The sequence below is a fragment of the Ciona robusta genome, chromosome 1 (assembly GCF_009617815.1).
Source record: "Ciona robusta chromosome 1, ASM961781v2".
Taxonomy (NCBI): Eukaryota; Metazoa; Chordata; class Ascidiacea; order Phlebobranchia; family Cionidae; genus Ciona; species Ciona robusta.
The window spans coordinates 13,496,679-13,513,003 of NC_143235.1; the positions used below are offsets into that span (position 1 = coordinate 13,496,679).

The 16,325-nt window shown below is 36.3% G+C and overlaps 1 protein-coding gene across 3 annotated transcripts; it reads right to left on the bottom strand.

Annotated features, from left to right (window-relative positions):
* Nucleotides 1-1,599: 1,599 nt before the first annotated feature.
* Nucleotides 1,600-12,317, bottom strand: LOC149743487 (alpha-tectorin-like). Of its 3 annotated transcripts, none has more exons than XM_089885414.1 (11): nt 12,017-12,317; nt 5,291-5,308; nt 4,770-4,812; nt 4,260-4,449; nt 3,691-3,851; nt 3,321-3,495; nt 3,072-3,142; nt 2,708-2,900; nt 2,374-2,487; nt 2,043-2,151; nt 1,600-1,806 (listed from the first exon to the last, which is right to left on the bottom strand). In XM_089885414.1, exons 1-11 carry the CDS (start codon nt 12,066-12,068, stop codon nt 1,709-1,711), a joined length of 1,224 nt encoding a protein of 407 aa, XP_089741540.1. In that variant the 5' UTR covers nt 12,069-12,317; the 3' UTR covers nt 1,600-1,708. The 3 variants fall into 3 exon arrangements, with proteins under 3 accessions (XP_089741540.1, XP_089741529.1, XP_089741550.1); XM_089885403.1 differs by lacking the exon at nt 12,017-12,317 and adding an exon at nt 5,438-5,535; XM_089885424.1 differs by lacking the exons at nt 1,600-1,806; nt 2,043-2,151; nt 2,374-2,487; ... (5 more) ...; nt 4,770-4,812; nt 5,291-5,308 and adding exons at nt 7,655-7,860; nt 8,097-8,205; nt 8,428-8,541; ... (5 more) ...; nt 11,471-11,510; nt 11,823-11,840 and having other exon boundaries at nt 12,017-12,176.
* Nucleotides 12,318-16,325: the final 4,008 nt, after the last annotated feature.

Here is a 16,325-nt window from a genome sequence, read left to right on the forward strand (position 1 = left end):
GTATCCATATTATACTACAGGGTGGGGAAGGTGAGACACCTCCAGCACATATACTATCTAAGAATCCTGATTGTGTTTTAAACAAATAACAAAGGTCGATGAGAGACGTATAACAACACGGTTTTATAATTCTTTGAATGTTCTTTGTTTACTTATTTGTTTAAATGGGACAAGAAAATAGAGGTAAAAGGTGTCCCATCTTTTCCCGCCCTATACTGTATATATCTCATACACAATACGGCAGTGGGTAAATTGGAAACAACGCAATAATTGCAATGATTCATTGTTATTTACGTTTCATCGCATGCTACTGTTGCCGGAAACTCGAAACGATTCGTTCCTTTGTCTTCGATCTCCGTTATTCTCGCAGCGGAATATGATTCACTGAATATCGCGACGATAATTTAACATTTTAACCGGAAGGAATAAACCGTGTGTGCATAATTACATTAAATCGCGGTTCCGTATGCTACATGCCTGGTACAAAGTGAGAACCCAATTCGTTTAAATAACATTTTGACAGATATTTCAATTATGAACAGTTGCTTACAAACTCAGACTTGGGGCAAAGGAATGTTTGCGTTGAATGCTTAATATCCGTTTCCTCTTTTTTTTTAATATTACTAAAATTAGGACTACACTATAGGTTACAAATATTAAGTTATATCTTAAATAGCCTTCTGTATACTAAACTTTGACAAACTACAAATTAAGTTCTTACCAAAAATTGAGTTCTAATAGTTTCCGGGCTCTTTTCCGACCCTTTTCCGTCTTGAGTATAAATTCGTGATGGTATAGCTACTTCTAAACTCTTCCACTTACAAGTTACACTGACATGCTCCAAGTTAACGATGTTCACACATCAGCTGTTACCAATACAACCAGCCTTGCAGGCCAGCAGTAAAATCAGAAATGGCGATCCGGCCGAGAACACTTTAACTTTAGCAAGACACAAAAAGCGCCCAACACGCCGCAATCATGTCACCGGCACAAAGTCGGGATTATATTAAAGCGCACGCAAGCAAATTTGATCAAACACGTTTTCTGTTAACCCTAACAGCCTGCCGAACGGCTGACACGATGAACGTTTTTTTTTTGCCGGAGAAGCCGAAATGGTTTATTTTACATTATGCTTAGTAACAGAACAACGGAAAAAATTGTCAGTATGTAACGAAAAACTAAGACTATAAAAGCAAACCAACAAACTAAACACATGCAACAGGTTTTGGAGAAAACACAAAACGAACATTTTTTTGTTAAATATATTAATATTAGTGGTAACATCAAGCCTCGAATCCGGAAAACCTAAATCCTATGACAAACGCTCTTTCTACAGAGCTGGGCGACGGGTGCTTTGGCAAAACAAGCAAAGACACAACGAAAACCCCAAATTCGCCCGATACGATTAAAGTAAACGAAGCATTTTATTTATATTTTCAATTTCCTAGCATTGCAATATGTTTAACAAATATTATGGACCTTTTATCCATATAATTTCACCCAACTATGACATATTCATGTGAATTAACGTAACCCCTCATTCACCGAATGCCGGAATAAACAAATCGATCTTACCCAAGCAAACAAACGACACAAATAACCATTTTGATTATATTTTTATTCTTGAGTAGTTTTAACGAAATTTACTGATTACAGTGAAATATTGAAACGAGATTTTTTATCATAATAGCGTGAAGGGCTGTTCGTTTTACTTTCTGTAGTAATACACCAAGAAGACGGTGAGTGCGACCATGAAGAGGGCGAACATTGCGACCGGCGAGTCGACTGTCCATTCGCTTGATTTGCCTGGAATTGTAAAGATGGCTGTGTTTGACTTGTTCTGTTTGAATATCGACTGTCGTAACATATGTGCGTATACTTATACATTATGCTCGCTGTCGAGATATAACATGGGTGTCTTCTTATACACCAGATACACATAGTACACCTCATACTTGCTGTCGGGTTATAACAAGTCATAGTGCCCTAAATTTGGAAACAAAGACACAGAGTTCAAACCCAGGGTAAGCAAGTCAACTTACGTTCAGACATGCAAGTAACTTGATCCGCACCAAGAGTTGAACCGAAAGGACACGAACATTTTGCGAACCCGTTGATGTCATTGCAGTAACCATAGCAACCTCCGTTGTTCTGCGTGAAAAGTATGTTAACTCACGTCGTACTGCCTATATAGTTTATACGAGAATGAAGCTTGGGGGAGTTTATAATTGACGCCTTTAGTCGAAAACGATTTGCAAATTTTTTTATAGTTAAAATACTTCAACGGCTGGTGAAGCCATTGTCACAACAATTCGATATTATTTACTTTTTGCGGGAAGATAAAATAAAACACTAAGCTTGGTTTAAACTTACGAGGGCGCATGGGTTTGGTTTCTTGAAGTAAAGAGGTCCGGAACTGACCAGGTGATCTCCTTTGTAATTCTCGCTAACATCACGACGTCTACGTCCGATAGGAGCGACGCAGGTCTGTTGTTTGTTGGAAAGTTGTTAGAAAAACACTTATATATACACATATATATACACCTGCTACCATCAGGCATTATGCAAAATATAGTCTTATTTTAAACTCTCATTAAGTCTTGCCGAATCGTAGACGAAACGTTGGAATAAAGTTGACGTTCGATATGCAAAGAAGAGGAGAAGTCTTATTAAAGGTAACAGGTTTGACAGCCATGACTTGTCTTACGTGTTGGTTGCATGTGCTGTTGATATTGATGTCGCAGACAGATACCATACAGTGGATGTAGATGGCTTGCATTGGAATGCTAACGTTTGTCCATGTGAAGGATTTGAATTTAAACTGAACCTCAGTCGAGTTGTAATTCTTTAAGACTTCAATAGAATTAACTGCATCTCCTGCGAGTACGGGTGCCCTGCATCTGTTGGGGTTCGTGTGGTTATATTGATATATTGTTTATTATAAATATGTAAATATAACGTATAATAGTGTATAAATGGGGTATTTTATTACTTAACAGCCCATATTTCTTAATCGTGTCCATTATCACGTCACATTAAACACTTTTCATATTTAATCGTTTGTAACTTACCCGTTCAGGATAAGATCGTATCTTTTGGAGTCAGAAGGTGACGATGTGTGTGTAGCCCAACACATTATACCCTGCGAATAACATTTCGTTGGAAATAAAACTTACACGTTAAAGAATAACTTGAAATATTTTAACTTTGAGAATGTGGCTTTAATAGATTTCGCGGAAACAAAGCTTTGGATCCGTAGAATGAGTAGCAAGAGTGAGCCTCGAATTCACAACCTTCTAGTATTAGCAACTAAGTCTTACTTGTAAAATAAAGCTAGCTTGAAGACCATCAGCTTTTGCTTGGACGAAAACATAGTCGGGAACTTGAACAGTTGGTGGATTTCCTGTCAGTGGGGATTGGAAAGTTGTGCTGTTGAAGAAGCCGAAGGAAAATTTGAAAGCTCCTTCGCCAGAGAGTCCGGCCAACTTGATTTTCCTGTAAAATTAAACCTTACATTTGTTCCAAAACTCTGAAGCATAAAGGGGCAAAGATCTTCTATTTTGCGAAAAAGTGTTTAAAACGGCGCGAGCGGTTCCGGATCTCTTTACTTACACTAACGAAAATTAAATAAAACAGCAAGCCCAATCCTGATTGGATTTGTAACGTTATAAATAATATAAGCTAACTTACTCGATAACAGGTACAAGCATCGTGCTGTTTAGAGTGTATTTCTTAATGAACGAGCAAGTGAAGTTCATACAGCTATCCTTGTAACGGTGGATAACGAAAGAAGTGTTGTAGTTTGGGATCTTTCGTACAGTGTAGGTAAAGTTGATGTGACTTGCGGTTTCCTAGATTGTAACTTAAGTTAATTTTATGTTAAGATGTTGGTTTAAGTTAAGTTAAGTTAAGGCTACTTTATGTTATAAAATAACGTTTATATGAGTTTACTGGGAAGATGGTAAATTAGGTCAGACATAGGATAGCGTTAAGCTAAATTAGGTTAATTTTGGTCTAAATTGGGCCAAGGTTTCTTTTATGCCAGCAAGGATTAACCTTAAACTGAAACAAATCATCTAAAATTCTAAAAAATAAAGAAATCTTTACTCCACATGAAAAAACCTCGCGTGGCGGGCAACGATAGTCGTTATAACACGGGTGTTCTATTTTATACACCTCGTATCTGCTTACGTTTACCACATATGCAACTTTAATTGTGGCTGGGTTTTTTTTAGATTTATTCTAAAAACACTTTTTACCGCTACATACGCTCCACACGTCTGGAGCATCGTAAGATTGAACTTGGCGTGAGTGACACCTGTTCGCTCTTGAGGAAGGCAGTTGGCTGGTATACCTGCGACCCCGGTTGCTGGGTTGATTGGGTTTCGGGAGATGGCCATTTTATCGTTAGGGCCGACATTCAAAAGGTTGAATACGCTTCCATCAGCGCTGTAAAATAACTTTGTTACTTTTACGATTTAAGCGTTAACAAAAGGACACATATTCATACACCTCATTCTTACAGTCAAAATATACCATGGGTGTCTCCTAAGGCACCAGACACCCATATCATACATCTCGTGCTCACTGTCGAGTTATAACATGAACGCCTTTCTGCACCACTTACACTTTAGTCCCTTAACAGCCTTTACACACTATATGGAAGCGTTTTTTTAACGATTCTGAACGGGGCAGCTACCATACAGTTGAATACTTTAATGATTACATACTCTTCGTGATATTCAACTTAATAACAAGTTTAAACTTACATAAACATCGATGATTTGCTGGTGCAGATCACATGTTCTATTCCTACATGGGACAAAAGCGGGTAAATTTATTTAACAAGGAGGCAGTAGAATGAATGTATCTTATTTATATTGTGTGGCGGGGCAAAAGCAGTCGTTATAACACGGCGAGGTTTTCTGTTTCATACAACTCGTATGCTTACAGGTTACCACGTATATTTGTTATTTTTACAATCTTTTAATGTGAACGATGCAGTTGGAAAATATAGTCGGTGTACACGAGTATATGCATTTATATATATATATATAGTTAAGATAAGATAAGAAAACATAATATTTCAATGGTATAGTGGGGGAAGATGGGACACCTTTTTATCCTGTTTTCTCGTCGAATTTGGTAGTAAACATTTAAAGAATTATAAAACCTTATGCTCGAAACTCCCATAGACCGCTGTTACCTGTTTAAAATACGATCAGGATATTGGGATATTATGTGCTAAAGGTGTCCCACCTTCTCCGACCCTACTATGAGTAACGCTTACCAACGATTCCGTTGGCATCTGAAATAAAAACAGAATGTTAAATAAACTTAGGTATTTGTTAATAACTACAACATGGAGTATTTGGTATAAACATATGGCTAAATTTCGCCGTGGGACTTTACCACCACTGTGTTAAAATATTCTTACCTTGAATAAGAATGGCAACCGCCACGCAGGAAAGAAATAACTTAATATTCATTTTGATATTTAAAGTATACTATAAGATAAGAATCTAACTAAATAAGTATCTGCACTATAAAAAAAGGAAAATATCTGTGTGCTCAATTTGCCCCCCGATTGCAACCATATTAACTACCGTGCGAACTGTACGCGACAGCCACGATAAATTGACATTAAAAGCGCAATAACCTATGTATAATAGATACATGCTTACATTGTATCACCAGGATACAAATATATATCATCCAAGATCTACAGCGTCTTATAATCATATTTTAATACAACAGAGGTCTCAATAAATAGAAAACTACAACCCCACTACGAGCTATGTCTGGTTACTGTTGTAATACCAGCATAGTAATAAATATGGTTTATATTCACCGCGTTTTATACCGATTGTTGTGTCATATAACTTCCTTTGATTCACCCAGTAGTGTCCCTTTAGTAATTTTAACCGCGAAGAATGGAACGTATATTCCTTGTCATGAAAGAAAGAAACGAGAGAGGTCCCTATATACAATCTTTGTTGATTTGAAGAATAAAGTTTTTTTCCGTAGGGTGTGAAATATATGGAACATTGTTATTTAGCAGTATCCATATTATACTACAGGGTGGGGAAGGTGAGACACCTCCAGCACATATACTATCTAAGAATCCTGATTGTGTTTTAAACAAATAACAAAGGTCGATGAGAGACGTAAGAACACGGTTTTATAATTCTTTGAATGTTCTTTGTTTACTTATTTGTTTAAATGGGACAAGAAAATAGAGGTAAAAGGTGTCCCATCTTTTCCCGCCCTACTGTATATATCTCATACACAATACGGCAGTGGGTAAATTGGAAACAACGCAATAATTGCAATGATTCATTGTTATTTACGTTTCATCGCATGCTACTGTTGCCGGAAACTCGAAACGATTCGTTCCTTTGTCTTCGATCTCCGTTATTCTCGCAGCGGAATATGATTCACTGAATATCGCGACGATAATTTAACATTTTAACCGGAAGGAATAAACCGTGTGTGCATAATTACATTAAATCGCGGTTCCGTATGCTACATGCCCGGTACAAAGTGAGAACCCAATTCGTTTAAATAACATTTTGACAGATATTTCAATTATGAACAGTTGCTTACAAACTCAGACTTGGGGCAAAGGAATGTTTGCGTTGAATGCTTAATATCCATTTCCTCTTTTTTTTTAATATTACTAAAATTAGGACTACACTATAGGTTACAAATATTAAGTTATATCTTAAATAGCCTTCTGTATACTAAACTTTGACAAACTACAAATTAAGTTCTTACCAAAAATTGAGTTCTAATAGTTTCCGGGCTCTTTTCCGACCTTTTTCCGTCTAGAGTATAAATTCGTGATGGTATAGCTACTTCTAAACTCTTCCACTTACAAGTTACACTGACATGCTCCAAGTTAACGATGTTCACACATCAGCTGTTACCAATACAACCAGCCTTGCAGGCCAGCAGTAAAATCAGAAATGGCGATCCGGCCGAGAACACTTTAACTTTAGCAAGACACAAAAAGCGCCCAACACGCCGCAATCATGTCACCGGCACAAAGTCGGGATTATATTAAAGCGCACGCAAGCAAATTTGATCAAACACGTTTTCTGTTAACCCTAACAGCCTGCCGAACGGCTGACACGATGAACGTTTTTTTTGCCGGAGAAGCCGAAATGGTTTATTTTACATTATGCTTAGTAACAGAACAACGGAAAAAATTGTCAGTATGTAACGAAAAACTAAGACTATAAAAGCAAACCAACAAACTAAACACATGCAACAGGTTTTGGAGAAAACACAAAACGAACATTTTTTTGTTAAATATATTAATATTAGTGGTAACATCAAGCCTCGAATCCGGAAAACCTAAATCCTATGACAAACGCTCTTTCTACAGAGCTGGGCGACGGGTGCTTTGGCAAAACAAGCAAAGACACAACGAAAACCCCAAATTCGCCCGATACGATTAAAGTAAACGAAGCATTTTATTTATATTTTCAATTTCCTAGCATTGCAATATGTTTAACAAATATTATGGACCTTTTATCCATATAATTTCACCCAACTATGACATATTCATGTGAATTAACGTAACCCCTCATTCACCGAATGCCGGAATAAACAAATCGATCTTACCCAAGCAAACAAACGACACAAATAATCATTTTGATTATATTTTTATTCTTGAGTAGTTTTAACGAAATTTACTGATTACAGTGAAATATTGAAACGAGATTTTTTATCATAATAGCGTGAAGGGCTGTTCGTTTTACTTTCTGTAGTAATACACCAAGAAGACGGTGAGTGCGACCATGAAGAGGGCGAACATTGCGACCGGCGAGTCGACTGTCCATTCGCTTGATTTGCCTGGAATTGTAAAGATGGCTGTGTTTGACTTGTTCTGTTTGAATATCGACTGTCGTAACATATGTGCGTATACTTATACATTATGCTCGCTGTCGAGATATAACATGGGTGTCTTCTTATACACCAGATACACATAGTACACCTCATACTTGCTGTCGGGTTATAACAAGTCATAGTGCCCTAAATTTGGAAACAAAGACACAGAGTTCAAACCCAGGGTAAGCAAGTCAACTTACGTTCAGACATGCAAGTAACTTGATCCGCACCAAGAGTTGAACCGAAAGGACACGAACATTTTGCGAACCCGTTGATGTCATTGCAGTAACCATAGCAACCTCCGTTGTTCTGCGTGAAAAGTATGTTAACTCACGTCGTACTGCCTATATAGTTTATACGAGAATGAAGCTTGGGGGAATTTATAATTGACGCCTTTAGTCGAAAACGATTTGCAAATTTTTTTATAGTTAAAATACTTCAACGGCTGGTGAAGCCATTGTCACAACAATTCGATATTATTTACTTTTTGCGGGAAGATAAAATAAAACACTAAGCTTGGTTTAAACTTACGAGGGCGCATGGGTTTGGTTTCTTGAAGTAAAGAGGTCCGGAACTGACCAGGTGATCTCCTTTGTAATTCTCGCTAACATCACGACGTCTACGTCCGATAGGAGCGACGCAGGTCTGTTGTTTGTTGGAAAGTTGTTAGAAAAACACTTATATATACACATATATATATACACCCGCTACCATCAGGCATTATGCAAAATATAGTCTTATTTTAAACTCTCATTAAATCTTGCCGAATCGTAGACGAAACGTTGGAATAAAGTTGACGTTCGATATGCAAAGAAGAGGAGAAGTCTCTTTAAAGGTAACAGGTTTGACAGCCATGACTTGTCTTACGTGTTGGTTGCATGTGCTGTTGATATTGATGTCGCAGACAGATACCATACAGTGGATGTAGATGGCTTGCATTGGAATGCTAACGTTTGTCCATGTGAAGGATTTGAATTTAAACTGAACCTCAGTCGAGTTGTAATTCTTCAAGATTTCAATAGAATTAGCTGCATCTCCTGCGAGTACGGGTGCCCTGCATCTGTTGGGGTTCGAGTGGTTATATTGATATATTGTTTATCATAACTATGTAAATATAACATACATTATTGCTGTGGGGTCAGATAGAATACCTTTGGCACATAATACCCCACATTTACTGGTCGTGTTTTTAAGCATTAATTAGAGTCCTGATGAGAATACGTTTATATACTGCGTTAAAATGTTCTTTGTTTACTATTAAATGGGACGACAAAAGAAAACAAAACAACTTACCCCAACCTACTATATAAAACGTAACACATTTTAAAACATTCCATATTTAATTGTTTGTAACTTACCCGTTCTGGATAAGATCGTATCTTTTGGAGTCAGAAGGTGACGATGTGTGTGTAGCCCAACACATCATGCCCTGCGAATAACATTTCGTTGGAAATAAAACTTACACGTTAAAGAATACCTTAAAATATTTTAACTTTGAGAATGTGGCTTTAATACATTTCGCGGAAACAAAGCTTTGGGTCCGTATTGTTTTAGACTGAGATTAGAATGAGTAGCAAGAGTGAGCCTCGAATTCACAACTTTCTAGTATTAGAATCTAAGTCTTACTTGTAAAATAAAGTTAGCTTGGAGTCCATCAGCTTTTGCTTGGACGAAAACATAGTCGGGAACTTGAACAGTTGGTGGATTTCCTGTCAGTGGGGATTGGAAAGTTGTGCTGTTGAAGAAGCCGAAGGAAAATTTGAAAGCTCCCTCGCCAGAGAGTCCGGCCAACTTGATTTTCCTGCAAGATTAAACTTTAGATTTTCGTAAAGGTCTAAAGAAAAGGCAAAAATCTTTCCTAAATCGCTGCAAAATCTGAGCATAAAGGCAATCAGAACAAAAACGCAAGCAACAGGGCAATAGTATTTACAGAAGACATGAGCGGCTGCGCGGATCTCTTCATTACAGTAACAAAGATCAATTAAAAAAAGCAAGGAAAAGGGAAGTAGCAGCAAAACAGTCGTTAGAATCATGATCAGCATTTGGTTTGTAAGTTTGTAAATAATATAAGATAACTTACTCGATAACAGGTACAAGCATCGTGCTGTTCAGAGTGTATTTCTTAATGAACGAGCAAGTGAAGTTCATACAGCTATCCTTGTAACGGTGGATAACGAAAGAAGTGTTGTAGTTTGGGATCTTTCGTACAGTGTAGGTAAAGTTGATGTGTGTGGCGCTTTCCTGGGTTGTAAATTAAGTTATGCTAATGTTAGGTTTGAGCAGTTTAGTTCACCTTAAGTTAAGTTGAGTTTAAGTTAAGTTGAGTTTAAGTTAAGTTGAGTTTAAGTTAAGTTGAGTTTAAGTTAAGTTGAGTTTAAGTTAAGTTGAGTTTAAGTTAAGTTGAGTTTAAGTTAAGTTGAGTTTAAGTTAAGTTGAGTTTAAGTTAAGTTGAGTTTAAGTTAAGTTGAGTTTAAGTTAAGTTGAGTTTAAGTTAAGTTAAGTTTAAGTTAAGTTAAGTTAAGTTGAGTTTAAGTTAAGTTGAGTTTAAGTTAAGTTGAGTTTAAGTTAAGTTGAGTTTAAGTTAAGTTGAGTTTAAGTTAAGTTGAGTTCAAGTTAAGTTACTTTAAAGTTACGATTGTAAAGTTAAGCCCTGGTATATTAATTAAGTTAGAATTAGGTTAGCGTTAGCTGAATTGAGTTAATATAGGTTTAAGCTTCGGTTAGCCGGTATGTTATATAGATTATTCCAACGAGAACTTATCTTAAACTGGAAAAAATCATCTAAAAAAAGAAGAAATATTTTCCCCACGTAAATAAACTCCGCGTGGCGGGGCAATGACAGCCATTATAACGCGAAGGGTCTCGTTTATGCACCTCGTTCACGCTGACACATTACCAAATATATTAGGGTGAGGAAGACGGGACACCCTTAGCACATAAAAACCAAATAACCTGATCGTGGTTTAAAGAGTAAACAATGATGGAGTCGTGACGATACGGTTTAATAATTCTTTAAATAGTCTTTGTTTGCTACCAAATCAGACGAGAAAATAAAATGAAAAGGTGTACCAATTCCCCCACCCTACTATATGCAACTTTAATTGTGGGTGATTATTTTTAGATTTATTCTAAAAACACTTTTTACCGCTACATACGCTCCACACGTCTGGAGCATCGTAAGATTGAACTTGGCGTGAGTGACACCTGTTCGCTCTTGAGGAAGGCAGTTGGCTGGTATCCCTGCGACCCCAGTTGCTGGGTTGATTGGGTTTCGGGAGACAGCCATTTTATCGTTAGGCCCGACAGTCATGCGCGTGAATAAGTTTGCATCAGCGCTGTAAAATAACTTTTACTTTCACGATTTAAACGAAAACAAGGGGACACATTGGTTGGGTTATAACATGAATGTCTTCCTATACACCAGACACACATGGTGTATTCATGCACCTCATGCTTACCGTCAACTTATAACATGGTCCGTTTCGGCACCGTGTATACGTTGGTGCACACATACTTATCGTGATGGGTAACATACTTATCGTGATAGGTAACCTATTAATAAATTTAAACTTACATCAGCATTGGTGCTTCGGCGCAGATAACATGATTTGCCGCTGTGTGGAATAAAACAAGAGGTAAATTTATTTAAAAAAAATTGGATATGGATTGGGTAGAATGAATGTAGCTTATTTAACCTTGCGTGGCGGGGCAGTCGTTATAATAAAGGTGTTCTATTTCATACAACTCGTGTGCTCAGAATTTATACCAGGTATATGCAACTTGTAGGTGATTGTTATTTTTATTTTTTTTTTAAAGGAACAAGGCAGTTGGAAACTATAGTCGGTGTACGTGCTGAGTAATGCGCGTAAATATATATATACAGTCAAGATTAGCGAACAAAGTATTTTAATATAAATAACGCTTACCTAGGGATCCGTTGTCATCTGAAATAAAAACATAATGTTAAATAAATTTTGATCTTCATTATTAATTTCAATAATGAGTATATTGGTCTATATATTTATGGCAACAATCTTAAGTTTCATGGCGTGCCTCGTCGCCGTAGCCCACAACCCTAAACAAAGTTAATTCAAATTTTCAAATATTAAAATATTCTTACCTTGAATAAGAAAGGCAACCGCCACGCAGGAAAGAATTAATTTAATATTCATTTTGATATTTAAAGTATACTATAAGATAAGAATCTAACTAAATAAGTATCTGCTCGCACACGATACGGATAAATATATTACTCAGCTGTTTAGTGTAGCGAAGCCCAACAATAATAGCATTGCATGCAACATTATATTCGCAATAAATGGAACACAAAAACTATGGTGCTACGAAAACAACCTATAAAACTTTTAATGCAACAGAGGTCTCAATAAATAGAAAACTACAACCCCACTTAAGCTTTGTCTGCTTACTGTTGTAATACCAGCATGGTAATAATATGGTTTATATTCTCCGCGTTTTATACCGATTGTTGTGTCATATAACTTCCTTTGATTCACCCAGTAGTGTCCCTTTAGTATTTTTAACCGCGAAGAATAGAACGTATATCGTTGTCATAAAAGAAAGAAACGAGAGAGGTCTCCTTGTACAGTCTTTGTTGATCTGAAAAATAAAGGCGTTATGATCAATTAGGTTTTTAGCCCAGCTTATACTTTACACCTTTCCATAAGTATAGTTTATGTTTTGTTTATGTAGTTTATAATAATACAACATGTTTATTATATAGTAGGGCGGGGTAAGATGGTGCGTGTTTTTATTCAATTTGATCGACCCACGTGGTAGTAAATAAAATATATTTATAGAATTGTATAACCGTATCCTCACGACTGCAAAAACGCGTTGTTATTTGTTAAAAAAAGATTAGAAAACATGGGATATTATGTGCTAATGGTACCCATCTCACTCAATAGCACTATAAGCATCAATATACATAGCCGTGTCGCAATGCACAACACGTGAAATTTTACAAATTCGAAAACACACAGCAGGATAAGATGGGACAGTTTAAAATCATTGTTAATTTAGAAAAATAAGTGTATTTATAAATAGGAATATACGTAAATAATACTGTACGCTTTGAAAATTAAGTCTAAACATTCCTTTTCTTGCTCTACTGCTATAGTTTTTAACTTTAACATGTTACCTATATATTATATTATTGCATAACAGTTGGTATTGTTTGAACGACAATGATAATACTTTGAAAATATTGTTTGAACGAAAAAGATAATATTTTGAAAATATTTTCGATAATTGGTCATTTGCACGTTACTTTTACGTTTTGTGGTAAATTCAAATTGATTCCAAAATTGATTCCAAAAATATTTTGCGTACTAAAATTGGTCCAGTATAGGCATAGGTACCTTACAAGGTATCTATGGTATAGGCGTAGATATTCGTCCTCAAACAGTGATCTCTAGCGTTATCCTTTTTTTACTACGAGCTTCGTGGTTGTGACGTAGGAACGTACTGGTCACGTGACTGATTCATTCGTAAAGCGAATCCTGCGTTTTTTTTGTTCTCTCGTTTTTTGCTGAAAACACTACCTCTCGCCTTTCTGAATGAGAGCGGCCACGCTTTAACAATTTTGTGACGTGTTTTGTCACGATTAAAACAAGTAAGGTGTCGTTGGAATTGGAAAAACACAATCTATCTATTAAAGCAATGTACATTTTAGTTTGTTTAGGCTCTTTAATAACATAAAATTGATTATAACTATTGATAAAGTTTTTATTTTTGCTACAAACTGGTTATTACTACTCTGGTTTTGGCACAAGCCCCTTTTCAAAAATTATCACCAAGTGCAAATGACCAATTTTCGAACATATTTTCAAAATATTATCTTTTTATTATATCAGGATCATATATTTGAATATCCCCTGAGGTATACATTACTAAATTAAAAGCAAATCTTTCAAAGTTTGGTAATGATAACATACAAAACTACAATGTGGGGGAAGATGGGACTCTAAAATGAAATATATTAGCATAAGATAGTAGAGTCGGGGAAGATGGGACACCTTTAACACATACAATCCAAATAGCCTAATCGTGTTTTAAACAATTAACAACAATCTGTGGAAGTCGTGAAGATATGGTTTTATAATTCAAATGTTCTTTGTTTACTACCAAATGAAAAGAGAAAACAAAATGAAAAGGTGTCCCATCTACCCCCACCCTGCTATATTAATTAATTCTTTTACTACAACGGTCGACTGGGCTCGATCAAAAACAAATCTGAAGTAACCAACAAAACGGGTTCTAGTCGCCATTGGTGACTGTGGAGCAGTAGGCAGAATGTATTTATACATGTATTATAACTTATGAAACTTATGACGTATGAGGATTGAGTGATTGGTAAAGAATATGTGTAAATACGCTTTGTACAACTCCTGTACCATGTGTTTATTGTAAACTTACACTAGTTAACGAAAAAGTATCGTCTGATAAAGTGTCTCATCTTCCCCACCCTACTATATATGGGACATTATAATTGAACAGCAACCATATTATTATTACCCAACATAACTTTACATTCAGTTGGGTTGGGAAGATTGGACACCTTTTGTCCGGCGCCGTGGTATAGTGGTTAGCGCGCCTGCCTGTAACCCAGAGGTAAAGGCTCGACGCTGCCACCGTTGTTGGCGTATGTGTCCTTGGGCAAGACACTTAACGGCACTTACTTCAATCCAGTGGTCACTAATGGGTTGTCTAAATTATCAGCCATACATAAAAAAAGAAAAAATCCCCAAAAAATATCACCTACAAAGTAACATACATGGTAACTCGTAAGCTGGCACGAGGTGTTAAACTCGTGTGATAACGACTGTCGTTTTCCGACCACGCGAGGATAAAGTAAGTTTCATTCATTCAACCGTAGATTAATCTGAGAACCGCAATAATTGCAATGATTCATCGTTATAGTTACGATTCAATGCGTGCTACTGTTGCCGGAAACTCGAAACGATTCGTTCCTTTGTCTTCGATCTCCGTTATATTCTCGCAGCGGAGTATGATTCACTGAATATAGCGACGATAATTTAACGAGTAGGATAAATCATAGCTCGTTATAAAGAAGAGAATAACAAGAACGATAAGATTTGTTTCCGAGCATAGAATCGGAGACCCGTACCACGACGACGAAGGATATGATTCATGAGAATAGCAATATCGCATGCTCGTTTTGTATTTTCTTATTATACACTGAAGATCTTTTTCTAATTGCTTCTAGACGTAAGATGCATTTTTTATAATGTACACGTAATGCCTTTTTTCCTTTTATAATATATACACGTAATACCCCTTTTCTTTAAAATGTACACGTAATACCCTTTTTCTTTTTAATATACACATAATACCTTTTTTCTTTATAATGTACACATCATACCTTTTTTCTTTTTTAAATACACGTAATACCTTTCTTTTTTTTAATGTACACACATTACCTTTTTTTCTTTTCCCCCAGTGTAGGATTTTTTTTTTTTGCATGTGGGATATTTTCTTTTTAACTCGGTTCGTGCGACATTTTTTCTTACTGCACACTTCATGTTTTCTACACAGAATATACTACAGAGCTACTGTACCCTTTTTCATAACTTTGAACTTCAATGACTGTTGACGTTTGTTTTTTTTTCTTAAGAAAGTTACTTTACAGTAATTGTTCCAATCCATTGGTCACTAATAGATTGTCTTACGTGCCAGCCAGCGAAAGGTAAAAAAATAATTATCAACAATGTACATATGTAATAAACATGGGTGTATATGAAATAAAACAACACAAAACGTGTTTTACTTACCATTGCCCTGTTACGCGGGGTTAAATAAGTTACAACATCTATACTAACTTCACGTTGAAAATGTAGCATAGGAAAAACCAATGTGTACACGCATATTCCTACCCGTTAAATTATCGTAGCGATATTCAGTGAATCATATTCCGCTGCAAGAATAACGGAGATCGAAGACAAAGGAACGAATCGCTTCGAGCTTCCGGCAACAGTAGCACGCATTGAATCATAACTATAACAATGAATCATTGCAATTATGCGGTTCTCAGATTAATCTATGGTTGTAATGCTATTCCTTGCTAGCTACTAATAGTTATATACAGTCGTATCTGTGTTCCTGTTATTTTCAATTTACCGTTTAGTTATTATTTATGCGATATGTACAGTAGGGTGGGGGAAATGAGACACATTTTTTCCCTATTTCCTCGTCCCATTTGATAGTAAACAAAGAACATCCAAAGAATTATAAACCGTAGCCTCACGCCTTCCATGGACCGTTGTTAATTGTTTAAAACACGATCAGGTTATATGGATATGGTGTGCTGCTAAAGGTGTCCCACCTAACCCTCACGGAACTATATGTATAATTCTGTGGGTTAAATATGGATACTGTTATTACACAGAATA